Source organism: Martes martes (assembly GCF_963455335.1).
Source record: "Martes martes genome assembly, chromosome: 1".
NCBI lineage: Eukaryota > Metazoa > Chordata > Mammalia > Carnivora > Mustelidae > Martes > Martes martes.
The window spans coordinates 193,668,491-193,694,120 of record NC_137888.1 but is presented as its reverse complement, the minus strand read 5'-3'; the positions used below and the strand labels follow the sequence as shown (position 1 = coordinate 193,694,120).

The window sequence follows — 25,630 nt, the reverse complement described above, 5'->3', positions numbered from 1 at the left end:
TATAGGGCCGATGAAGAGGACTGCTGTATTTCCCTAAACAGGTCACCCAGGAATTATAAACAATCCTCTTTATTACTGCTTAGGAAGCCCTTTCTCCGCCCGTTCCTGTCTATGAAGTAGTGTTTTAATCACAGGGGACTGAGTGCGGATTAATGCTTACTCCACGTGAGCGTGTGTGTGTGTGTGTACGTCTGTGCACACGCGTGCACGGGTGTCCAATTCCAGCGCTCGGCCTGTGTTACTCAATGCCACCCCCCTCTGCCCCTGCTGTGTACTGTGGAACATTCCCATCTGCTTACTAGTCTGCTCTGTAATCCCACAATTTCTCCTGACTATCAAGACATTTTCCACTTTTTATGTAGCCTGAACACCGGCCTTTGCTTCTGTCAGCTCCAGAACACGGACGGTGTCCGTTTCTGATTCTCCGCTGGTATTTGAGCCCATTGTTGATCTCTGCTTCCTCCTCGGTTCTTCTTCTTCCCCGCAGACTGGAGACTTTTTTGGTGAGGTCGAGGGAGCGGTGATGAACAAACTGTTAACAATGGGCTCCTTTAAAAGGTAAGGATTTTATGGTCCCCCGCGCCCCCTGAAAACATTTGCCTAAATAAAATAAAACAAACCAAGGTCAAATAAAGCAAGCCCAGACTTGACCCCGTGGCTGGTTTGTACTTGCGTCCCTGCTCCAGAAGATCTTGCTGAAATTCGATGCCTCTTGCATGAGTGTTAAGAGTCACAGAAACTCAGCTCACAATGAGTTTCCTGTTCCCCCAGCACAGGGTTTATTGGAGGCCAATATTGAAGTCAGAGCCTGCCCTGGGACGCGATTATAACAGTCTTGAGCAAGTGATTGCAAAGAAGTAGGAAATGTTTTCCCCTGGCTAAAAACGAGGAGTGTATTTTGTCTCACATTGGCAAAGTGGGGGAAGCTTACTAGGAATCTGGAAATCGAGGATGAAGAGTGACATTTAGAGGCCTGGTGAAATAATTTTAGAAAATCAAGTGAAAGGTCTCCAAACCTGCTCCCAGATGGAGGGGAGTTTAAATCTGCCGCTAGGAGAAAACCCAGATGGTGCCAAATACCACCGGATGCAGGTACTACTCACCTGGGCCAGGAGGAGGAGGCTTACGTGTGATCGCTTGGGGACACCAAAGCCTATGGGAGAAGCCATCTCCCCACGAGATCAAGATGTCAGTTATGTGCCCCAGGAGTCAACATGTCTCCTTTCCCCTGGCCTCCCAGGAAACAGCAGCCTTTGAAGTGCTGCTTCGGTGGGCATATTTGATGCTGTTCAGTACATAATAGCAGGCACTACTATGGACCGGGCTCACCTGTGAGAACCACTGCTGCTGGTGGGAACGGCAGGCCCCTCGCGGCTCAACGGCCAGGAAGTGTTAGCTCAGGAAATCGGACTTTTAAGCCAGTGAACAAGACCCACTGAGGGCCGTGCTGAAAGCAGGGAATTCAAAAATGATGACCCAATTTTTGAGATTCCATAGCTTGTTTGTGCCAGAAGGAGGGGGAAAAAAAAATGAAATGATATAAAAAAAAAACCTGGCCTCACTCCAGCCATTCTGCAATCTCTGACACACTCCCCTACCCCCAGCCTGCCCGCAGCAGTGTGTTCAATTCTCTTTTTAAAATTCAAGTGCAGTTTTGTCCCCCCCCCTTTTTTTGGGGGGGGGGCCAGGAGTCATCGGACACGTGCTTGAAAACTCAGCTCGGAGCTAGGATGGGGTTGCCATGGAGTTTTCCACGACTTCTTTAAGCTTCCCAGGGCAGCTTCTGGATTGTCTGCCGTCTGGGGCTCCCCTGGCCATTCCTATCCTTGTGTGATTGTGTGCCTTTGTACCTCGTTCGCTTGCTTTCGACTCAGTGGTGGGGGGAGACAAAAGATGAGAAGAATCACACACGTGTTTCTCATTCGAAAGCATATTTTCCAACTTTAACAAAATCAGGGTTTTGTTTTGTTTTTTTTTTTTCTCTTCTTTTCCCTCTCGGACAGTCCTTTCAAACAGCTTGGTGGGAGAAGGAGGAAGGTTGTAGTGGGATTTTAGATTGCCAGTCTTCTCCTTGACGTGAAGGAAGTGTGGCTGACATGAATCTAGAACTTTCTAGAACTTTCTTTGACTCTGAGAGTAGCTGACATATTTGAGGAAAGGGAAGGACCAGGGACTTGACTCAAGTTTAATAACATCTGTTGTCATTGTGGGAATTGGCCAACAACGCTCATGGGCCTCTTCGAAGGGAGCCATCGCTGGGGCCATGAGAGCAATGACGGTTTACGTTTTGGAGTCAGATGGGTTGGATTCAAATCCAGACTCCGACATTTGCTAGCTTCGTGCCTGAGAATGAGTCAAGTGACCTCTCTGAGCTTTGGTTTCCTTACGTGGAAAATGAAGGTGATAATTACAATGCTTCCGTGGGCTGCCATCAGAGTTAATGAGATCATCATGAGCAGAAAGTCCGTACACAGTGCCTGGCATACATTAAGGGCTCAATGATTGCTAGCTGCTTGCTGTGATTCACATTGTTGGAGGTCTTCGCTCGGGCTTGGCTTTGCTGTCTGCCTGGCACCAGGTGGTGCTCCTTCTGCATTCCCACACCTCCCAGCAGGCTTCCCATGAGGGACATCTGGCCAGGGGGTCTCCAGTGTTGGGGCCCCGTGGTGCAGCCTCAGAGTCCAAGGGTGACAGTCCTTTCATTCAGAGAAGACCTGTATTTCAGAAGCACTGAAAGGATGTAGCCGAAAGTACCTGGCGGTGCCCTGGGATGGAAGTCATCCCCAGAACACAAGATGCCTGGAGGCTGAGTTGCTCTGGGGACATGGTTGAGCTCAGGACTGGCTCCCTGCACTGTGCTCGCATAGTCTCTCCTCCCACTGTCTTGGACGCTGCTGGAATGGCACCAGGTTTCTTATTTGATCTGCTTATATCCAGTCTTAAAGAATGAGTTTTTGGAGATAAGAACCCTCCAAACCATCTTCTCCAGAAAGGGCTCACAGACAACAGCATCTCTGTTTGTCCTTCTTCCTTTCTCCCTCTCCCGTGGTCCAGGTTTGCTGCCTCTCTCTCTAAAGCAAGATGGTGTTTGTTTACATGGCAGTGAACCCTTTCCTGGATTGGCTGGTCACTTACCTAGCGACCTGATGGTCATTTTACTTAGCAAGGGAGGGAGGGAAAGAATATCCACTTCTAGGTCTTTAGTGCCATGGGGAAGAGAGGGAAGCCATAGACTTGTGCCAGTCACCAACTTGAGGGAGCTTTGGGAAAGTTCTGCAGCAGTGTGTGCAAACAGTCTAAGAGACAAGATGGTCTCTCTTGGTGACTTTAGCTCAGTCTTTGACTTGACTCTGTTTACCCTGCTTACCTGTGACATTAGTATCCAGGGTCCAAATAACATACCAACAGCTTCAGCAGTGTGAAAGCAATGATCACAATGGCTCCTTCCCTGAGCACCTACCCCACACCAGGCCTGGGCTGCCCCTGACACATCTTAACCTCTTGCCGTACTTTCCAGCAACTCCGTGGGACAGGTATAAACAGGACCTGCTGCATAACTTGCAGGGCCCAGTGCAAACTGAAAATCTGGGGTCCCTTGTTCAGAACGTTTTAAGAATTTCAAGGCAGTGACAGCAGAGCCTTCCACCAAGTATAAGGTTCTGTGAAATTACACAGGCTGCATGCCCGTGACCCTGGCCCTGGGTGTAAATATACCCATTTTATAGATGGTAGTGATGAGGCTTGGAAAGGTTAAGAACTTGCCCTAAGTCTCTGTGTAAGAGCGCTGTACTCTGAGCCCAGAGAGAATGTCGAGCTCTGCCCTTCACCTGGTTCAGTGCACAATAGCACTGTGCTGTGCTTGGAGCTTCTTCCAATTCTGAGAAGGGAAAGGTAGCTGAGGAAGATGTTGGCTCAGCAGTGTCTTATCTGGGCGAGCAGAACTTACGGGAGGGGAGGCCAAACACGCGATAACATCGCCCAGATTTCCTCCAGCTGAAGCTGATACCTCTTTGAACCAAGCCGAGTTCCCAGGCTCCCTGTGATTTCTCATGAGATTCCGTGCACCCGGTCAGCTTTCTGGGTTTCAAACCGAGAGCTCCAAGTGCTTCTTCATTCTTACAACGAGAGTAAGTGGACTCCCTGGGTGGTGACTCATTTAGCTATTTTTCTTTTTCACTCGCATTCACATCCCGGAAGAGCCTTGTTTTCATATTTCTCAAAATCCACACTCCATGGGTTCTCTCTGCTGTCATTGGCAGTGACATCACCCCTCTTATGATTACTAAGAGAACATCTAGTTTCAAAATATTTTTCTTAGAGTTCTTGTAAGAGCAATTTCTTAGAATTCTTTTATCTCCCCCCTTGCTTGTCCCTGGTGATTCAAATTCAATGTCAAATATCCAGGAAAAGTGAAAATCTATGTATATATGTTTTAATATATATAAAGTGAAAAATGTGTGTGTGTGTGAGTGTGTGCGTGTGTAGTCACAGGAGAGTATCCACAGTTCCTCAGAGGGTCTCCTTGATACACTGGGCTTAAGCTAAGGGTACTCCCCCGGGTTGGGCACCAGAATTGTACTGTGTGGCTTTGCCCGGACTTCCCGTCTCTCCCAGCCTTCTTTTCTTCCTCACCCAAATATGGACCTCGTGATTTTATGAGAATTCGCTAAAACAAGAGTATATGAAACTGCTCTGCAAATGGCAAAGTTAGTGCTGATAGAAGGTGAGATTAGCTCTTGGATAAGGGCTCCAAATGTCTGAGATCTTATTTTCTTTTTCCTTTTCCTTTTCTTCTTCTCTTTAATCCCTAAGGTCCCCCCAAAGTGGTTCCTTAGCAACAGTTACCTCCACGGCACAGCCTTGGGGGTGGGCCCCGGGGGCCTGGGCTCAACCAGCATCCCTGGAGAGCTTTTAAAACATGCCTGTGCTCAGGCGGCAACCCCAGGAGATTCGTGGGAAATCCGGCTGGGGTTTTCATGCTTTGTTGAAAGCATTCACGTGCTTCTCGCGCACAGTCAGGGTCAAGGAACATTAAGAGCACCAGGGTACCGATCTAGATGCGGTCCACTGTGGAGCTGTCTGACGTTGGGCCACGTTAACTCACTAAATTGCAGTTTTCTCAGCAGCAAAACAGACCTGAAAGAATTATTCACATACCTGCTGGTGGGGGCTAAATGGAATAACGTGTGCTTATACCAAACGTCCTGGTGGGTTCTGCCAAAAGGTCTTCCCTTGTTCTTTGTGGATCTGATTAAGCTTGAGGAAGCAAAGACCAATTGGACACACCTGGCTTTTGGCTTGCGGAGAAACGGTCTGCCTGCTAATAATCTGTTTTTGCTTTGGGAGCTACTGATAGTTCCTCTCTGTCTGGACTGTGTGTTTTTTGCTTTTTTCGGTTTTGTTTATTTTATGCGCTTGGTGCCACATGCCTGAGCTCTCACCCCTTCACGACCGGGTTTTCCCCATGGGGCCTGGTGAATGTCTTCCGCACCTTGCCCCACACATTCATTAACATAGCCGACTTGTGTAGAATTCCCTGCAGTGGCTCCTTCTGCCCTTGAAATTGCCTTTCTAGAAAGGTGACACATCAGGCAGAATTCGGGGCTTGGACCATTTCTTCTATCTCTGCGGGATGGAACTATACGAGGCTCTGTTTAGGTTCCGTGGCCGGTGAGGGGAGCTCTCCCTGTCCTTGGTCATCACATCACATTTCAGCCAATGCTCTGGCCTCGGAGTCTCGAGAGTGTCAAAGGAGACGTTGGTTACATTTGAGGGCTGCTCTCTCCTGCCGACTGCCCCCCCCCCCCAGTGTCTAATACTCAACACTCATGTCATGAGTGTAATGGCTTCTCGGCTTCCTGTTGACCCGACCGTTTCCGCAGAAGTATGCTTTGTCAGGGGTGGCACCGAAAGGAACAAGAAGACAGATCGGTTTGAACCAGTGTGTTTCTGAGCCAGAGTGTTTCTGGAATGTGGAGACATGAAGATTCCAGGGCACTGCACTTTAAAATCCTAAAGCTGCCGCTTGAGCATCCCCCATGACAACAGTAAGAAAATCGTCACAGCAGCATGCCTCATTTATTAAATACCAAGTACCGAGGCCCTACATCATTCCAGGTAGTTTACGTGTATAACCTTCACCCGTCCCCATAACAATTCCGAGACATAACTACCACCATTATTGTCATTTGACAAAGGAGGACCTGGACATGGAGGCTCTGAGCATTTGAGGGCCTTGTCTGAGTTCACCCACAGTAGTGAGTGGGGGAGATGGAATTTGCAGTGATGTCTCTCAGATTCTGGATTGCAGACCATATTGATCCAATCCTCACTCATCTTCTCCCCTAGTCGGAGTAGATTGAAGTATTTCTTTTAGAGATACTTGTTCACATTTATGCTCATTTGGCTTTAGGAGATAGAGAAAGAAAGTTTCTCAATCAAACATTGAGTCCAATATACCAGTTAGTTTACTAAAAATAATAGGAAATTCCAGAATAACGAGGGGCTAAAGAACATAGCAGTTTTTTTCTCTTTTATATGAAGGAAGTCTAAAAATACCAATTTGTTGTCATCATGGACTCACAACCACATCTTTTTTTTCCTCTACCTTCATCTGTTGGCATTTAAGCTCAAGGTTACTTCATGGTCCAAGACAGCTGCTTAGTTCCAGCCATCACATCTGCTGTCTAGGCTGGCAGAAGGAGGAGGATCCAGGGAGGTCCAAAAAAGTCCATTTAAAATTTCTTGATTGAAATTTATTTTAATAAGTAATTTTATTGATTTATTAAAGTAAATTAAGGTTTATTTATTCAAGTGTTTAGTCCCATGCAATATTTCTGCTTCATCACACAGCCTCTCCTAGCTACAAAGGAGCCTGGGAAATGTGCCTATCAAAAAGTCAGGGTTCCACTTGGCAGAAGTGGAAAATGGACTTTGGGAGACTATAATAATCTCTGCCACATCCGGCATGCCTGCTGGCTTCAGAACATACATGTCCTCTAAATATTGAATCTGATTTCCTGTGATATGCACTTGGAAAAACTTCTAGAGATGGGGCTGTGTTCACAACACCCAGTTCCCCCCACACCCCACCTACCCATTGCAGTCCTGAACACAAATGGTCATAGGCACCGACTAACCCATCTGTCCACGATGCTGGACCCCAAGCAGCACAAGCAGGAACACTCAATAATACCCGTCAGGGTGACCAATAGCAATAATGGCGCCAGCAACACCAGCGTCCCTAGGTACTGACACACTGAGCCTCAGTGACATGCCTTGCACCATGTTGAGCCCTGCACAGGCATTGTCGTGATGCAGTGCTGTGAAATGTAGACATGAACTTGGTAGAACCCAAGGAAGCTCCCCCAGCATCCAGGTTTCTTGCCTCAAATGGTTTTTGCATGAACTCATTCCCCAAGCAGAATTCCACTGTTTCTTTCTATTTCTTACTCAAACAAAGAGGCAAAAGAAATTTAATCTTTTCTACGTGGCATTAATCTCTCCTTCAGTTGGGCTCATTTTTGCTTTGCGGAAGGGCCAGTGAACGGACAAACACACTGCCGACTAGGTGCTCTTACCCCCATGCATGCATATTATCCTTAGCCTTGGGATTCAAGCAGCCGGTCCACTCAGGGCTGTAATAACCTTGGAGCAGTAATTCCACCTTCTGAGCCTGTTTCTTTTCCTATAACATGTAACCGTGCCCCGGCCGGACACAAGAGCTAATGCCTGCATTGCTGGCAGAAAGTAATTGGTTATTATTGTTACTGCTTTTATTACCAGGGTGAGATGCTGACATGACCACTCTCTGAAACTTTGCTTTGTTTTATATTATCAGCCCTGCTGATGAAAAGCATTTGGTACTTCAAGTATACAGTGAGGGAGGCATTTTCCCATGGCTCATTCCTCAGGGCTCTGCACCAGACCCCCGGTAGCCCCAGGACCTTGTGTGTGGCCACATGGCGCTTCTTCTCTGCTAAGGATGGATGCTCATTCACTAGATTTGTGCCAGGGATTCCCAGGCAGGGGCTCAAAGGTGGCAGGGCCAGGATCATGTAAATTCAAGCATCTCTGCTATATTCCTTGTGCTGGGCTGACCCTGAAAAGCGGTCCCGTCTCTGTGAGAAATTGCTCTGGGATGACATGGCCACCAGTGTGAAAAGGAGAAAAGGGATAGCACCTATTGGATTTCCTGTTAACACTCAGATCAACAGACTGAGCTTCTCCCCTCTCTTGGTTTTCTGAGATGTAAGAACGAGTAAGGCTTCTCACCGTGATAGTGGCTTTGTTAAGAATTTTCTGTGTTCCCGGGCCCTGTACTATCACTTGCAAGTTGAAAGCTGCCCCCAGAGAGTACATTTTATAGCTCGACAAAGAATATGTATTTTTACATGCTACCCTAGTGAGTCACTTTACTTCTCGTACTTGCAGATTCAAAAACGCTTAAATATGTCCCATGGTGAGTTTCTGCGTCAAATGCCTCCCTGTCCCATTTTTAGGACTGTATTTGCAAACATCAAGCGGTTTCAAGGTTGGTTTTTGGGCAAATTGCTTAACCAGCCCTCATCCAGTGAGTCATTGTAGGGAAAGGACCTGGCCTCGTGGGTACACAGTAGGTGTTTAATAAATGCTGGTCCCCGCCGTTACTCACAAGTCGACACGAGCTGAGCTCATGCCTTTGAAATTGAACCTTCTAATTCTTAGAAGAGATATTTTTCTTTGTCATGATTTTTGTCTCGTTGGAAAAGCGCAGAATCAGTAAAATCGCTTTCCGCAAGTCCCAGTGTCCTGGGCCTGTCGTCCACGGGGCACACAGGGCTGTCTAGGTTTTCTTTTCAGCACTTTGAGTTTCTCCTCACTGTATCTGCCTTCCATCAGTTTCAAAGAGACCTGTCTGGGGAGCGCGGAGATGTTAATGATAAGGTCTCAGCAGCAGCCTGTGGCTGGAGTGGCCTGGTGGGGATGTCACGGGGATTAAGCCATGTTATCTGTAATAAGGATAAACTCCCACTGCTGAGGGCAGCCGTGCTGCACCAGTCTTGGGCCGGGCATGTGGCTCGGGGCTTATTTTAGAGCCGAATGAAAGCAGGCAATTATCATGTTCTTTAACTATAATCAACTAAACAGGATACAGGTAGCCACAAAATGGAGTTATTTAAAACAGTAACAAAATCACTTCAAAAAGGGTAATAATCTGGAAGTCTCTCTTTCTGCAACATCTAGTTAAAGCTGTCTAAGCGTGGAGAAGACAGGGAAGGCTTGTTCTCTAACCTCCTTGATGGCAACGGGATCAGGAAAGCTTCCTTGGGAAACGAAAGGCAGGATCCCTGGCCCGGAGGCTGCCCCACAGCCGTTGAGTTTGGCCTCACCGTGTAAACTCCAGCCTTTGAAGACGGTCCCAGGAGAATCCTGAGCTTTCCGGGGAGGGTGGCTGTCGAGGGGCTCTCGCTGGCCCAGCCAACTGGTCCCTCCTGGCCCACTGACCACAGACTTGAAAGCTGATTCAGGACTTGGGCTATGAGACCTTATCTTAGGCAGCATTTTCTGTGACATTCCAGTGAGACTGGGATGGGGCACAGGGTGGGATTCTAAGCATTTCCCAGAATCTGTCAGAGCCTGCTCGTGAGCAGAAGGCAGAGTGAGGGGGATTCCTGGAATTCTGGCTCTGCCATTTGTTAGGAGTGTGAACTCGGATGCACTGCTGAGGCTGGCTAAGACTCAGTTTGGCCCTCTGTGAAATGGGGATGATTAGAATCTATCTTGTAGGGATTTGCTTCCGGGAGTCCCTTGCTCATGGTTGCTAAAGAGCACTCAGAAGACACGAGCTCTTGTTATCACAGTCCTCAGCTCTGAAGCCCACGGACAGAAGTTCCTGCGTCACGTCTCCGTAACCCCAGTGGGACTCCTGAAGGTGTCTTGTACCGCAGTAACAGATATGAATTTATGCTGCATCCTTTGTGCCAATGAGCTAGGAAAATCAGGAGGCCTGTCCATCCTCCAGCCAGCTGGGTAAAGCTGAGTCAGTTCCCCTTACATTAAACATGACCCCCATTAATTAATAATGACAATGAAAACCAGACTAATAAATTCTAACAGCCACGGCAGCCCTGCCTTCTGTTGAAAGCTTCCTCTGGACCAGATCCTGTGCTAAATGCGATACGTATGTAACCTCCGGTAATCCCACAACCATCCCATAACGTAGCCATTTTTCTCACCATATTACAGAGGAAATTGGGGTGCCCAAAGAGTAAAACAAAACAAACAAAACCACTGTAATAATAACTGGCCTTGAAGCTGCTGCTGTCGAGCCCACACGACCAGTCACCTGAGGCCTTGGGAATGGGGTAGTTTGGAGATCCCAAACTCCAACAAAGAACAAAATGAGGCTTTCTGTTGTAAGAATCATAACAAAGCCAGCATGCTACATAGTGTATTTCAGTATATTTCCACGTCTGGTTATTTAAATCTTAGGACATCTTTGTGAGTCATTTTACAAGGGAGAAAATGAAATTCCAGAAGAGGGTTAACATCTCGCTCAAGATTATACCCTGGAGGGGCGCCTGGGGGGCTCCATCAGTTAAGCGTCCTATTTCAACCCAGGTCATGATCTCAGGGACCTGGGATTGAGCCCCATGTCGGGCACCGGACTCCTTCTTCCTCTGCCCCTGCCCTCCCCCTGCTTGTGCGTGCTCGCTCTCTTAAATAAATAAATAAATAAATAAAATCTTAAAAAAAAAAAAAAAAGAATGCACCCTAGATAACGGCACCTGGATAATAACCTTCCAAACCAAGGCCATATCCATGTCTGCACGACTCTAAGCACAGGCACGTTCCACTCAACCCGTGCTGCCTCTCACCACGCTCTGGCCCAAGTTCCAGCTGTGGAGACAGAGTTGAGCAGTATGAAAAGGACGGAGCCAATTGCAATTCTTGCCAAGTCCTAGAAAGCCCTTCCAGGGGCACATACAGAAATCCCCTGGATAAGGTGGAGACTGTGGTGTGGTGGGGCAGTCCAGGACCGAATAGAGTTGTCCTTCGAGGTCTGCAGTAGGTTCCATGGCTGGGGTAGCAGCGGGGCTATGCCAACGATGAGCGTTTCAGTGGAAATTTGTTTGGGGACTTCCCTGAGCCAGAGGCTTGGCTGGTTCATGGGCTTCGTTTCTGTCTCAATAAACTCGGATTCTCCTGGCATCTGCCAGGAAGAAAAAAGTCAGAGGACAGTGAATGAGACCAGAAGAAATGTTCTGATGAGGGAGAGGCTTTGGGGATTTACTGGGAGATCATGGGATCACTGGGACCCTCCTGGGCTCTGCTGCCGAAGTCACCTATATAGTTCTAGTTAGGAGCTGGTTTCCATCTTGACCTGGTCAAGTATGGTTAGTTTTCTCCTTGGTGCCCATAGATGGTTCTTTGTTCAATCTGTTTGTGTGATGCCTCTAGCTTATTGTCCAGAGGAGGAGGTCTTCACCCCTTATTTGAATTTGACCTCTTCTGTCTAGTTGTGACATCTTCCTGTCAAGACTCAGGCAATCAGGCAATCATTCATGCATTCAACTTTTGGAAGCCAAATGCTTTCTTCATTCTGGGTGTTGGGCTAATGCTTGGGGTCCAACACCAGTCCTGCTGCATGAAACTTTTATTCTTGTGTCTATTATCAGCCCCACATGAAGTATGCTCCAGGCTAAGCACTGTATTATTTTAGAAAGGAATTCCTTCAGAGAGAATTCCCTGCAGTCCTTTAGGAATTCATGTATCTCAGTATTAACAGGTCATTTGGTAGTTACGTAATTCAGACCAGACTTCAAGTGCCTCTTCTTTGGGGTGCCAGAGTATGGGAAAGGGAGCTGGTGGGAGGATGGAAGGCATGCTGCCTCTAAGATAAGGTGTTTGCTCCTTCTAGAACCTTTAACTGGCTACCATTCTCCATTCTCTGTAAAATTGTTGATGAGTATTAAAATATCTGCAACAATTATAAAGTGAAATGTCTTGGCCATTGAGTAAAGGTCGTAATTGGAAATGAGAGCTATACTTTCATCCCCAGTGGAGAAAAAAAAAATCCATTTTCTTGTTCATAAGTGGCACTGTTTTCAAAAGCAAAAATATAGTCACCGTGATGGTGGTGGTAGATGGGAGTGGGGATTACCACTGATAAGCCAACTGATTTCCAAAAAATTGTCAAAGTGCCGGGCTGATCTTGGTGTAGGGTTGCTTCCTAGTGCTTGAGAGAGAGTGGATCCTGCCAATTCCGAACTCAAAATGGCCCTCCCCAGCTCTCCTCCATCCTGGAGACATGGCCCAAGCAAACTCCCTCCAGGGCCCAGAATCCAGTTCAGAACAGCAGCATCCCTCTGGAGTATCCTCGTCAATGTACATCAGCCTTGTTTAAACCGAAATGAGTGTTTCATCAAGCTGGTGGGCTTCTATCCCTCTCTCCTCACCTAATCCCAATACCTTTACTCCCTTGGCTCTGCAGGTTCCAAGTGTGACCTGGCCATGTCTCCAGTCCTAGACTTTGCATGTTCCTCATTCGTCATCTTTATTAGACCTGCGTTTGTTTGTGTCTGTCACTGCTGTACTTGGTGGTGGTGCAGTGACCGTTCACCATGCTGGTTTGCCCATAGCTTCCCATTTAGTGATCCTCCTTTCTATTCTTTCCTATAGAATTACCCTTTATGACTATCAAGCCATGTGCAGGGCCAACAAGGACAGCAGTGATGGCGCCAGCAGGCTACTGGATGTAAGTATGGTGCAGTCACCCAAAAAGACAGGGACACGTTTCTGCCTCTGAGTGTGAGCATGTTTTTACCTTTGGAGTAATCAAGTGTATCTTTTTCAAAACCATGAATGTTTTAACCAATGTTTAGCCAATGTTTAACCCAATGTTTAAACCATTAATGTTTTAAAGTGTCTCCTGATTTTACTGGTTAAGAAAAACCACTTCCATTCAAACCCAAATCCACTGATTATATGAATGATAAGCGGGTCTTACTTACATCTTTGATGGACAGATGTGCCCCCTTCTGATGGACAGAAAAGGGGACACGTTTGGGCGATTCTCTGATTCTCATATAAAAGAGAATTTGGGTTGGCTCATCAGAAGTCTTCCCTTTGGTTTGTAAGAAACTGATTAGTCTGAGAACAAATTCACATTTGGATCCTAGATTCTCTGCCCTAATCAGGGTTCTGCTGAGCTTCAGTGGGCCATTTTCGCTGGAGCTGGTTCCATCAGTGATGTCACGATGATGTCATATCAACATAGATACCGTATCATTAGAAACAGGCTTTCAGACTGCCGGAAATTAACTGTTAGAATGTACTGCCAGTTAAAAAAATATAATTTACAATGTATAAGCAATGTAAGTGTGGCCATCCGTCACCTGAAAACCCAGGAAAAACAGTTACAGTATACTTCGACGTAACCCTGCGTGTGTGTATAATAAATATAATCTTTGCATGTTATCATTTTGCAAATTCCAAAAATTAACCTGAAATCTGGTTTGAAACACAAAATTTATGAGCTATTTTGGCTTTTAAAATATAAACACACACCTTCTCATTTGCAGATGTAAGATCTTGAGAGGAGATTATTTAAAAGCCAAATATTTAACGTGGTTCTCCTCCACTGAGGGGGCAAGAAATGATTTGGAGCTGGAAAATCTCTGAAAGGCAGCTAGGAAGTGAAAGTTGAATGTTTTTGAAAAATACCGCTTTTTAGTGAGAATCAACATGCCTTCCCAAATCCAACTTCCCTAGACTTAGCGTGAATATTTCTAGACTTAAAATGTTCCCAAGATATGTTTTCATCATCGGGCTTAAAAGCTCAATGGCTTTACCCTTCTGAATGATAATGTGCATTTAAATTTTTAATCCTGTATTTACATAATCCCTTTGTGTACCCATACATTGAGTCAGTGTCTGGCACAGAATGCTTGAGTGCCCTTCCCCCACACCCCCATCTACCCGTGGTCCGAGGGAGCTGCCCCAGTGCCTGCCCCTCCCCACCTCCAGAGCTGCCCTAATCTCTCTATTCATTCCCTCCTCCCAGGGACCCACACTATCCAGGACTCCCGAAAGGTCACTACCCATCCCAGCAGGTACAAAGGCACAGAACAGTCCCAGTGTCTGACCACCAGGGTCTTTTTGAGAGAAAGATGGTTCTTTTCCAAGCAATAAGAAATAGAATGGCAGAACCACAGGACGGCGGGGCGCGTTGGGTTTTAGGAAATAGTTAATAATTCACATCCTTATCTGAATCTAATCCTGAGGGCCCTGTGATTCAGGCAATGATGTTGACACACTCAATTAAATCAGAGCCAGAGAACCAGTCTGAAATCTGTGTGGGCGGAGAATAACCCCAGTAGACTGTTATTACTGTTGTTTTGTTCATTGGGTTACTGACGTGAAAAGGGAAATGTCGAGAATGGTTAGAGGTATATAAATTAGTTTTTGTTTTATGTAAAACGGGATCATCCCCCCATTCCTGGTTCTCATCTTTATCATCAAAATGCTCAGAAGGTAGGATTAAATACCCATAACTTTGGAGACCAGGATTTGGCATTTCAGTTCTCTGATAACCTAAAGGGAACCACAGGAGGTTCTGAGATTTTTCTGGACCTGCCATCTGGGGGAGGGCTTTGCCAAAGTCAGCACCTCTCTCAAGTGCACCTTCTACTAGAATATCTGGCATATGTAGATTCAAAGAACCAGCGGAGGGGGAGACGTGCTATTTTCCCAGAATTCAGGAAATTGAATTATCCACATAGAAAATATCATAGAATAAACAATCCAACTGCTTTTTTAAATTAAAATATTCAAAATAAAGATTAGGCTGTCAATGCCTTCTTTTATAGAGTTGAAGGGGATTTTCTGCAAGGATAAAATCACATGTTTTTATGGTTGTCTTTCTTTCCCCACACCCCCCCCCCCAAATCCAAATATGTCTGCGGGAGAAAAGGCAGCTTAAATCCTACATAACTCATGGGCAACATTAAAATCAAGTATATGCAACTTGTGCTTATTTCAGTGAATGACATGCAGTGATGGAGAACAGGGAATCACCTTTCTGAGAGGCAGATCTGTGAATTACCATTTGAAATTAGTTATATGATTTTAGCCCCTCAGCATTAGGCTGCAAAATATTAGCCCCTGGAGGGTAAAGGTTTAAACATCGTTTGCTGAACTTCCTTTTTCCTCCCAGAGATAACCCCTGTATTAGATCATGTTTATTTTACTTGTAAATCACATCTCACTACAGGGGAGTTCAAAGTTTTAAAGTGTTAGTTTTAGGATACAGTATCCAACCATGTTCTTCTTTTAGCTAGAGCTTCAATGTTTTTTAAGGTGATATCAATCTCTCTTGAAGAATAACATTGTCTTTATGTAAAGCCCGAAGTTAAACTACAAATTTCATGTGTGATGCATTGTTTTCAATGAACTGAATTCTTCTCTTCAGCCTTATAATGCCTTCCTCGCTGCAGTAAAATGGATAATGACAGAACTTGTCTTGTAAGTACAATTTGCCACATTTTTAAATAGTATTGCTTTTCTTTTGTATTATGAAGTGAATTGGAAGACTGTGTTTCATGTTTTGAACAACCATTAGATTCAGACTGCTCTGAGATAACCTCACTGAACATCTCGAAATACTGAAAGCTGAGACCAGAAAATTATCTTTCAGTTGTTCATGGTCACTGCTTATGCCCTTATGTCATTGCTTAGCAGACTAACAGCATGTAATATACAAACCAAATTTATTTATTGTGGTTAGTGTTAAATTTAACATAGATGTCTGGCTGTTTTTAATGCAGCCTGGGTGGGCTGTGGTCAAAATAACAAATTGCCAGGGCTGCCCAGTGTGTTCCTTCGGTTGTGTTGGCATGTGCAAGGGGTGAGGGGAGGGGAAGCCTTGTGCAGGAGACAGGGGCTTGTGTATTTCGTGGGTCAGGGGCTGGGGGCTTTTCTCAGGTGTGAATTCACTGTTTACCCTGTCAAACTACAGTCCTATTTGGAGGATGCTGGATGCATGTGTGTGACTTAGCTCAGATTGAAATGGGACAAAGATGAAAGGCTTGACTCCCAGAAAAGATACCGGACACATGACAGAAACACTGTATTCCGCGAAAGGGAGGAATTCCATAGACGAGCATGAAAACCAAATCATTTAACCACCAAATTCTCAGGTTCGGATTTTGCCCCCTGTGGCTCCAATTCCAAGGGGTTGAGGCAGATTTCTTCCCATTTGACGAAGAGCCATTGTCTTCTTTATTGCTTTCATGTAACCTATATTAATTTCACAACATTATAAATTGAAATTCATTTCTCTTATGTACATAAGAGGCAGAAAATACAGTAACAGACAATGGTGAGACTTTGATTGACAGTGAGCTGTTGAGGTAGTAGCCTAAAAGAGAAATGATGGGATTTTGATCTATCACTATTCATTTGGAGGATGATTTACATTACTTTTGCATTTTTTACCAGCAATTGAGAAATCCTGATTTTTTTTTTTTTTGAAATTGCATTGTGGCATAAGTTCATCAAGAGAAATTTGTTCCATCTGTGCCTACACACACACACACACACACACACACACACACACACAGGGCTGAAAAAGTTTGCATTGCAGTATAAATCTGGGAAGCATCCTTTATTACTGCAGATCATAGTCCAGGTAAGGAATATGCTATTTGTATCTCAGCATCAAGGCAGAAGAAACACTTTGGAAATTGACTTTTTACTATAGACTCAGACTATAGCTGGAAAACCATTTCTGCTGACAAACAGGGTATATCTCAACAGAGTCCTTGAATCTAGAGAAACCCAGTTTCAGGGTTTGGCTGGCATTGATGATCAAATAACCTTTCACAAGTAAGATAAAGCCCAGCGAAAATTCAGTGGTCCCAGAACCAACCATACTGGGTACCTTCCGATCATGGTGTTATTGTTTCAAAAGCAGTGAGCAATGCTGAAAAAAAACAGAATGTCGATGTTCCGTCCAGGGGGGCAGATAACCAAATAACCCTGGGCTTTTGCATCCCCTGTTTAGGTTCCTGGTGGAATTTAACCTCTGCAGTTGGTGGCACTCAGATATGACAGCCAAAGGTAAGCAGCCACCAATTCCTCTTTCTCAGCTCAGAGTGATAAAGCTAGAGTTCCCTGGCTCCTTTTCATCCAGGATCAGCTCACATACAACTACGCAGGACAAAGTGATGATTTTTCTGCTCTGTCAGTGAAAGGCATCCTCTGCGCGGATTCAGCAGCACCGTCCAGTCTCACAAAAATTCCAACTTTCATTCTGCCCACGTGGAACGTACGCTTTGACCTGTTTCCTTAACTAAGACTTTGAGGTCATAACATTGCACAGGTGAATTCTTCAAAAAGCTCATGGGCAGTGCTTAAAATAGAAGGGAGACACATCGTCTCTTTCAGGCTGAGTGAATGGATAACCACTCTGGTTTTTTGTTTGCTTGATCATTTTGCATAATTATCCTCCTAAAATATAAATCTAATCATATTACTCTCCCTGCTCAAAAGCCTTCAGTGATTTGAGCAGTAATTAGTAGAAACTCTTAGAGGTGGATCAGTAGGGATTTCAGTGCTGGTTCCCAGGTTTGCCTTTGGCAAGTTAGCTTATCTCTTCAAGACTCAGTTTCCCCATAGTAAGCAAAACGGGAGACACAGCACATAATATTTACCTCCTATCGTGTGTGTTTAACGATAAATCATACTATATGCTGAGCATGGTGACTGGAACATAATTAGCCCTCAAAAAGTGACAGCTGTAATTAACTTGGGATACCAGCGCTGACAGCGTGGACCGACTAGTCAAGTCCCCATGCTCTACAAAGCCGGGGCTCTTTAATGAGGGCCGTCTCACAGCCGTCTGCCCCACCTGCTCCGTCCCACGCTGTTTCTCAGATAACGCTCTGCTCTTTCTTTCCTGTGTGCGGTCATCCATGTTCATTTTCTTACCTGGGATGACGGGAACCGGCAGTAGACCAGACAGCTACCATTTTTATTATGATTATTTTTTAATTATCTTTTTCAAAGAGGTAGATGAATATTGTCTCAGCCTTCCCCAGATGTTGGATATATTTCAATCTGACATTTCCTCTCCCATCCCTTAAGATCCCGGTTGGGGAGGATTCCCTCAATTCTTCCAGGAAGAGTTAGCAGCATTTCCTTCTTGCTTCCGTCCCAGTCAGCTCACCTATTCATGTCTCCAGCTCTTCTGTGCTGCTATTGTCTCGCTTCGTTGGCTTCACACGAGAATTTCTTGATGGCCGGAGCTATGCCTTATAGCCACTGTTATCCCTTAGCACCTAATGTTGCTCAGCACATAGCAGGTGCACAGTGTTTGCTTACTGAATACCCTAACTATTCTTACGTCGGGTATGACCATTATTGCCACTGTCATCAAGGCTTTATAATTTACAAATAGGCCTCTGTTGTCTAAATTCAGGAACTCCCTCATTTCTTGTTAGAGGATGACACAGAGGGACACCTACAGAGAGGAGTTCTCGGGCACACAGCTGCACCGGGTGGACTCTGATTACAGTGAACCGAATCCAAGTGTGTTTAGGGTTGGCCCAATCCCGAAAAGCTGAGAACCCAGCGGAACAGCATCTCTGTGTCTTGTTCTCTCTCATGTTCACACAGACACACACACACACAGTCCTGGTGACTGTCAGTGTGTGAGCTCCATACTTGCCCCTTCCTGTTGGGTTAGGACCTGCTTTGAAGGTCTACAACCCCACTTCGAGAAATCTAGCCTAGGAAAATAAACTGGGGTCAGAGCCAAGGGCTCTCGGACAGGATGATTGTCACTAAGGAACCGATGACTGCAAATACTGGTAACTCTTTAAATGCCGAATAATAGAGACAATTCAAAATAAATGACAGCCAATCCACAGAGAGGCAGAGAAAACCTTTTAACAAGATTCTGTTTCTGAAAACAGATCTTTTCAACGGGATCAAAAATGTTCATGAAATTAAGTAATATAGCAAGATAAACAATATACAGAACTGTATATTCCTCAGAAAAGCATCCAATGATGGGGGAGAAGGGACTATGGATTTAATTAGGGTCAGCAATCAGTATGGCCAGCGGGGAGTCTATAAGCAGAGAACAAACTATGAATTAGGAAGGGAAGACTATTACATCCCCCAAGAAAATTCTACCTTTAACACAAACCTACTTTGTTTGAAAACTGCACGATTTGAAAGTGAGAGCTGAGAAGGGTTCTGCCAAATGAGTGCTTGCTTCCTTCCTGTTTGCTTTTCTTATTCCACTGGCTTCTCCACAGTTTTACTATTAGGCATGAAAATGTTTAGATGAGATTAAAAGGGAGGGACGGAAGAAGGAAGATCAATAGAGGCCAAGAGAATGAACTACAAGTTGGTCATAGGGCTGCTCTCACCGCAGCCCCAAGTGTCTGGGGACAAGTCCCCTCGACTTCCAAACTGGCTTTCCGCTCTCCAGGCAGCCTTCCTCTGCTGCTTGCTAGCTGCTCTCTCCTGGTCAAGTCTCTTGATCTCTCTGGGGTCTGGCTTCCCGGTTGGTCCGCAGAAGTTACCATGCACCCAAGAGGTGTGAGAGATGGGTTACGCGGTGCACACACAGCGCATGCGCAGACAAGGCCCAGAGGCGGTGCTCCCCACGCGGTGGGCGATGCTTACCTTTGGACCTTGGTGGCTTTTGTGGCTGAGACCCTGGCTCTGTCGAAGGAGTGTAATTCAGTGCGGAGGGCAGCAGGCTGATCCTTTTGGCATTCCTCTTCCCAACCGTATGCCTGCCCACCTTTGGCTGTGGAGCTTCCGTGGTAAGCGTGAGGATGGCCTATCTTCTCATGCCAGCCCGCATCCCCATTTCCCCCATTCTCCCCCTGGCCTGCTTCCCTTCCCTGTGACCTGCTGCCGCAGGCATCTGCCCACGCTCCTGTTTGGGGCCTTCAGATTTGACCATCAGTTTAAAAGTTTTTGTTGGTGTGACTTTGCTGTCACTGTGATCTTTGCTCAGACCAGTGGTTTTCAACAAGGGGGATTGGAGGGGGCGGGGCGGATTTTTTCTCCCAGGAGTCATTGCCATGTTCGGAGACATTTTGGTCGTCACAACTGGGGGGGGGGGGGCGGGGGGGGCGAGGGGTGCTACTGACAGCTAGTGGGTAGAAGCCAGGGGTGCAGCTAAACATCCTAGGACACACAGCCCCACACCACAAAGAATGATCCTACTCAAAATGTCAGTAGTGCCACTGCTGGGAAACCCTGGTATAAGACCAAAGAGGATAGGGTAGGGGATGCAGAATAAAGAAGAAGGATATGGGGCACCTGGGTGGCTCAGCCTGTTAAGCATGTGCTTTCAGCTCAGGTCATGAGCCCGGGGTCCTAGGATTGAGTCCCACGTTGAGCTTCCCACTAAGTGGGGAGTCTGCTTCTCCCTCTGACCCTCCCCCCTTCTTGTGCTTTTCCTCTCACTCTCAAATAAATAAATGACATTTAAAAAAAAGAAGAAGAAGAAGAAGAGGAAGGATATGACCTTTGCACTCATGATGCTTACAGAAATGTATGAAGGTCCCCATTCTGAAGTTTCACATCCCCTCCCCCCATCCCCCTATACCAGGACCAACAGCAGGCAGAATTTCAGCTAAGAGCAATCATGTGATCCTTAAGCTCTCTGTGTTATGTTTTAGAAGCTTTTTAAAAAGTTCCTTAATAGATAATTCCAAGTCATGTTGCCCTTTTGCCACAATGTGAGACCTGCCCCCAGACTGGAGACAGATCTTGTCAAACGATTGTGTCGTCACCACACCATGTGCTAACATACAGTGAGTGCTTTCCCATTTCCGGAGTGCGGGCACTTGACCATCTTCAGATCCCTTCATCATCCCTGAGAGGTAGGGACTGCTGGAATTTGTCACGAACCCTTTCTGAGCTGCATGAGTCAGACAGCTACTAGATGATGAGCTCAGATGTGAGCCAAGAGCTCAGCTAGATGGCAGTGAGCTAGGCAGCCCGCCTTCTTGGACCCCGTGTGGTTCTGGCTGCTGTATGCGGATTGTCTCATTCAGGCCTGTAGGCCTCTGCTGGGCAGAGCTGCCTTTTTCCATTTCACAGATGGAGAAAAGAATGGAATGGGGGAGCATGTCCTCCGGCTGGGGCTGCTATCAGCTGGGTATCTTTGTTAAAGGAAAATGTAAATTCTCAGACCCAGAGCATAAGGAGAGAAAAGTTTCACAGCACTATTGACTTGCAAGGTTTCTTCATTCTAATTTTACCATTCCCTCGCTAGATAAAGACCCTGGGCTGAGACATACATCTTTGTTTAGCTAAAAATGGAATCCATAATTACACTGTTTATCTGCTTCATTTCCTTAATGAAGGGGACTGTGGAAGCCCATTTCTGCTTGATTATCACAAAGGTATCATTTTGGCGAAGTTGCACAAAGAATGGAGCTTGCTGGCACCGAGTATGAATGGGGGTGCATTCACAGAGACAAAAGAAGAGGAAAGCTTTTCAAACGGCAACTCTATTCATTCCCAGTTGTCTGCCCATAATTACTGTGAACCCCAGTCAGTTATTCTCATCAGGGACATTTGTTGCTAAGGGAAAATTAAAGAAATTCAATTGTGTGGCTGCTCCATTGGGTGCTTCATTGTGAGTGAGTGGTAGGTCGTGGCTTCGGTCTGGGACCGCCAGCCTCACGGGGATGGGAGGTAGAACGGTGTCACCGGGCAGAATGGCGGCCCCAGGACATGACGGCACACAAGCGGGTCCGGGCTCCCTAGCTCATGGCAATGTGACTTGGGGCAGGCAGTGTCACTTAATTTCTCTGGGCTGCAGTCTGTCCATCTGTGAGACAAGAGAGCGGCAGCCCTTCCTCACTGCATGGCGGTGAGGACTCCGTCCAGGCAAAGGGCCCAGCGGCGTGTTTGGCGTGGGGTGAGTGCTTTGTGGGTATGGGCTGTGAAGGTGGGGATGGTAGTTTTGGTGGATGATGGTCATGGTGAGTCTCTTTCTGGGGGACTCCAGGCAGGCCATGCCTGCTTTCTGAACCCCATTTTCCCTACAACAAGGAATCAGCCCTGCTGAACTTCTTGACCTCTAGGACCTCCACCTTTGTAAGAGAATGTGATGTAAATGCCCAGTGGCTGAAACAGCTCTCAGGAGATCCCTGGCGGCCAGAGCGGTTCAGAATTGCACAGATAAGCAGTAACGACCGGCAAATACATGCGGTGTCCATAGCACTCCAGACAAAGAAAGGTCTTCATCATAAACCATGTTATTTAGGTTAAATGTGGCCATGGTTTTATACGATAATTCACATGTGGCCCAAAAGCCCAGCAGACGACTTGCAGCCAGTCTATAGTCGTGTTGCAAACAGAGTCGACGAGGGTTTATCGCCACATCAGTATGGGTGCCTTGCGAAGGGAACACGGATTTCATCTCCAGGAAGGATCCGAGCCAAATGAGCCTCACCATTGAGAGCGCTGGACTTGTTCCATAGTAACTGGGCCTGGACAATTACAATTAGAGATGGTGCAATTATCGGGCCCGTTTAAATCATGTGTGCTGCCTATCTCAGCCTGCCCCAAAGACCTTTCTTCCTTCCTTTCATTGGCCGAACTTCACAGAGCAGTTAAATATATGTGTGCTGGAGCCAGAAGGCCCAAGTTCAAATTTTGGCTCTGCCACATACTCACTGGATGAATTTGGGCAATTCATTCAGTTGTCTCCTCCATTCACTAACCTGCAAAAAAAAAAAAAAAAAAAAGATTCCCACCTTATAGTTTATTCTTCTTTTTCATTTTGTCATGTTTTACTGTTAAATGAATTAATACATGTAAAGCAGAACAGCATCTGGCATGTAGCAATTTCTTAATAAACATAGCCGTTACCAACATGAGCTTATTATGTGCCATCTGCATACGTGAGTCGTATCCACTTATAATCTGCGTTGTTGGGTTTGGTTTTGTTTTTTTACTTGATCTTTATTTCATTTTAAGGGACTCACTTTTTTTGAAATTCAAATAATTTAAATATTAAAAGGAAGTTTCCCCAACGGAAAGTCGCTCTCACTTGCTACTCAAAGGAGTCAATTGCGAACACAAGAACCATGAAAATAAAAAGTGTGACCAAATTGTAGCCAGATGCTCTGAGCTTTATGGGTGGCCTCCTCAAATTTAAAAAAAAAAAAAAAAAAAGGCGGGGGGGTGGTGGGGGAGAGCAAATGAAAGAATAATGAAAAAGAAAGAAAGGTGGGAAAAACTCCCTAGCATCCTACAAAGCTGTCCTCCTGACAAAATCAGAGGCAGTGGAGAAGAAAGTGGAAGGGAACGATGTTTCCACCAGGTGCCCCCGCTCTGTGCTGGGGCTGTTTAGCCCTGGGCTTCCTAAAACTGACCTTACCGTCCCGGAAGGCAGGTGATTTGTCATGAGGGCCTGAGATGCTTACATTCCCTTTGTCTGTTTGATTGCCTGAAAAACGCCTTTCAGGGGAATTATTCATATATTCAGCAAGCTTGTGATGACACTTGCCATGAGCCAGCACCTCAGGGCATGGGGACAGGCAGGGTCGGGGACCCAGGCTGTTGGGAGCATGACACTCGCCCATGCTGTCCCTGCAGTGAAGCCAGGACTCCGGGAGGTAGTCATTGGCCTTTTCTAACCAAAAAGAGGTGCTTCAGAAAGGCCCACTGTTTTCTGACGATTCGGTGTAATAACACGCAGTCATGTGGCAGGACGTGTGTTGGGTTAAAGAGCCCCTCACAGTGCACCAGCCGCTTGCCAGGCATTAATTCGCCTGATTCTCACACAACCACGTGAGGTTATTCCGTCTTATTCCCATTTTACAGAGGAGAACACGGAGGCGTCAAGAGATTGAACTCACCTGCTGTCCCACAGCGGTGGCAAGATTCATGCCCCTTCGCTGCTATGTGATTAGTCTAGCTCCTGGCACGTGGGTAGTGACACGCTCCAGAGCTAGCATCTCGTGAAGGCTGTTTGCGTGTCTGCACCTGCATGTATGTGGAAGTGAGCACACGCGGCCCTTGGTGGGGAACTGTGCCTGCCTTGGTCGGTTCATTACTCAGAATAACTCCGTGCCTTGGCGTGGGCATCGTGCCTTTTATGTCAGTGACCAGATTCTGAAAAATCACAGGTCATACATTAAAAAAAAAAAGTTGGGGGCGCCTGGGTGGCTCAGTGGGTTAGAGCCTCTGCCTTCTGCTCAGGTCATGGTCCTAGGGTCCTGGGATCGAGCCCCGCGTCAGGGGTCTCTGCTCCGTGGGGAGCCTGCTTCCTCCTCTCTCTCTGCCTGCCTCTCTGCCTACTTGTGATCTCTGTCAAATAAATAAAATGTTAAAAAAAAAAAAAAAAGCTGATTGAATCCACTTCCTTCTTCTCCTTTGAGGGGAGAAAAAAGACAATGCATTATGCTTTAACCCCAAACCCCCAATCAATTTCCTCAAAATAATTAACGCTTAGGGAAAAGCCTATTTTAAAAAAAGTCATGTTAGAATATACATGCTTGGAACATGGCTTCCTGATCAGCCAACAAATATCTGGTGGTTACCAAGGGCTCCTTTCGCACTTGGCAATCCTGTGCTGGCCCACTTAGTGCCGGCAGCCTCCCCACGGCCATTTCACAAAACATGAAATGTTTTGTCGGGCTTCTGATGAATGAATGAAATGAAATGTCACCTGGCTTCTGACATCCAACCAACTGTATTGGGAATATAACTTGAGACTTTTGTCAAAACAGCATTTTGTTAAAATCCTACCAAGTTTTGGAGTTGGAAATGTAAATTATATATTCTATATTTATAAATAGATGTTTATATTTCCATATAAAATATCAGCCAAAAACTTTGTACAAAGTTTGGGTATTGGAAACCTATGAACATTCTACTGGTAAGATCTTTTTTTTTAGAGGAGTGGGAGGGGCAAAGGGAGAGGGTGAGAGAGAATCTTGAACGGGCTCCCATCCAGTGTGGAGCCCAATGCTGGGCTCCATCTCAGAACACTGAGTTCATGACCTGAGCGGAAATCAAGAGTCGGATCCTTAACCGACTAAGCCACCCGGGCGCCCCCTACTGGTAAGATATTAATGAGTGACCAGTCCTGTGACAAGGACCCATACTCTTGGCATTTCCATTTTGCAGATGAGAATACTGAGGATTAGCCAGAAGCAATGGAGAAGGGGATTTATACTCCAAACGTCTCTGACTTTCAGTCTTCACCCTTAACCACTATGTTACAGTATCTACCATCATCATCATTTTAGTATTACTATGGGGTCAATAGAATGCTAGTGTTGTTGTTCTTATTGTTATTGGTTACTGTTGTTACCATTTATTATTATTAGTAACTGACATTCACACAGCACTCATTATGTTTCAAGTACTCTACTAAGTACTCAACATATAATGTTTCATTTACTTCTCACATCACCCTCTGTTAGAGGGACTGGATTAGCCCCAATTTAGACATTGAAAAAAATTGAAACTTAAAGAGTTTCTGGAACTTGCCCACTAGACATAACTCGTTTACATTATTTTATCAACCACCGAAACATTACCAAGTGCCTACTAGGTACCCATCCATGTACCAGGGTTATCTAGCTGCATTCGT

At 45.9% G+C, this 25,630-nt stretch overlaps 1 protein-coding gene across 1 annotated transcript in view; it reads left to right on the top strand.

The window, feature by feature from the left end:
- Positions 1–25,630, top strand: part of CACNA2D3 (calcium voltage-gated channel auxiliary subunit alpha2delta 3) — an 866,841-nt gene that overhangs the window by 773,501 nt on the left and 67,710 nt on the right. The window contains exons 31-34 of the mRNA XM_080820180.1: positions 488–558; positions 12,664–12,739; positions 15,455–15,507; positions 17,048–17,103. Coding sequence (XP_080676306.1) covers positions 488–558; positions 12,664–12,739; positions 15,455–15,507; positions 17,048–17,103 — 256 coding nt within the window. The remainder of the gene's footprint in view (positions 1–487; positions 559–12,663; positions 12,740–15,454; positions 15,508–17,047; positions 17,104–25,630) is intronic.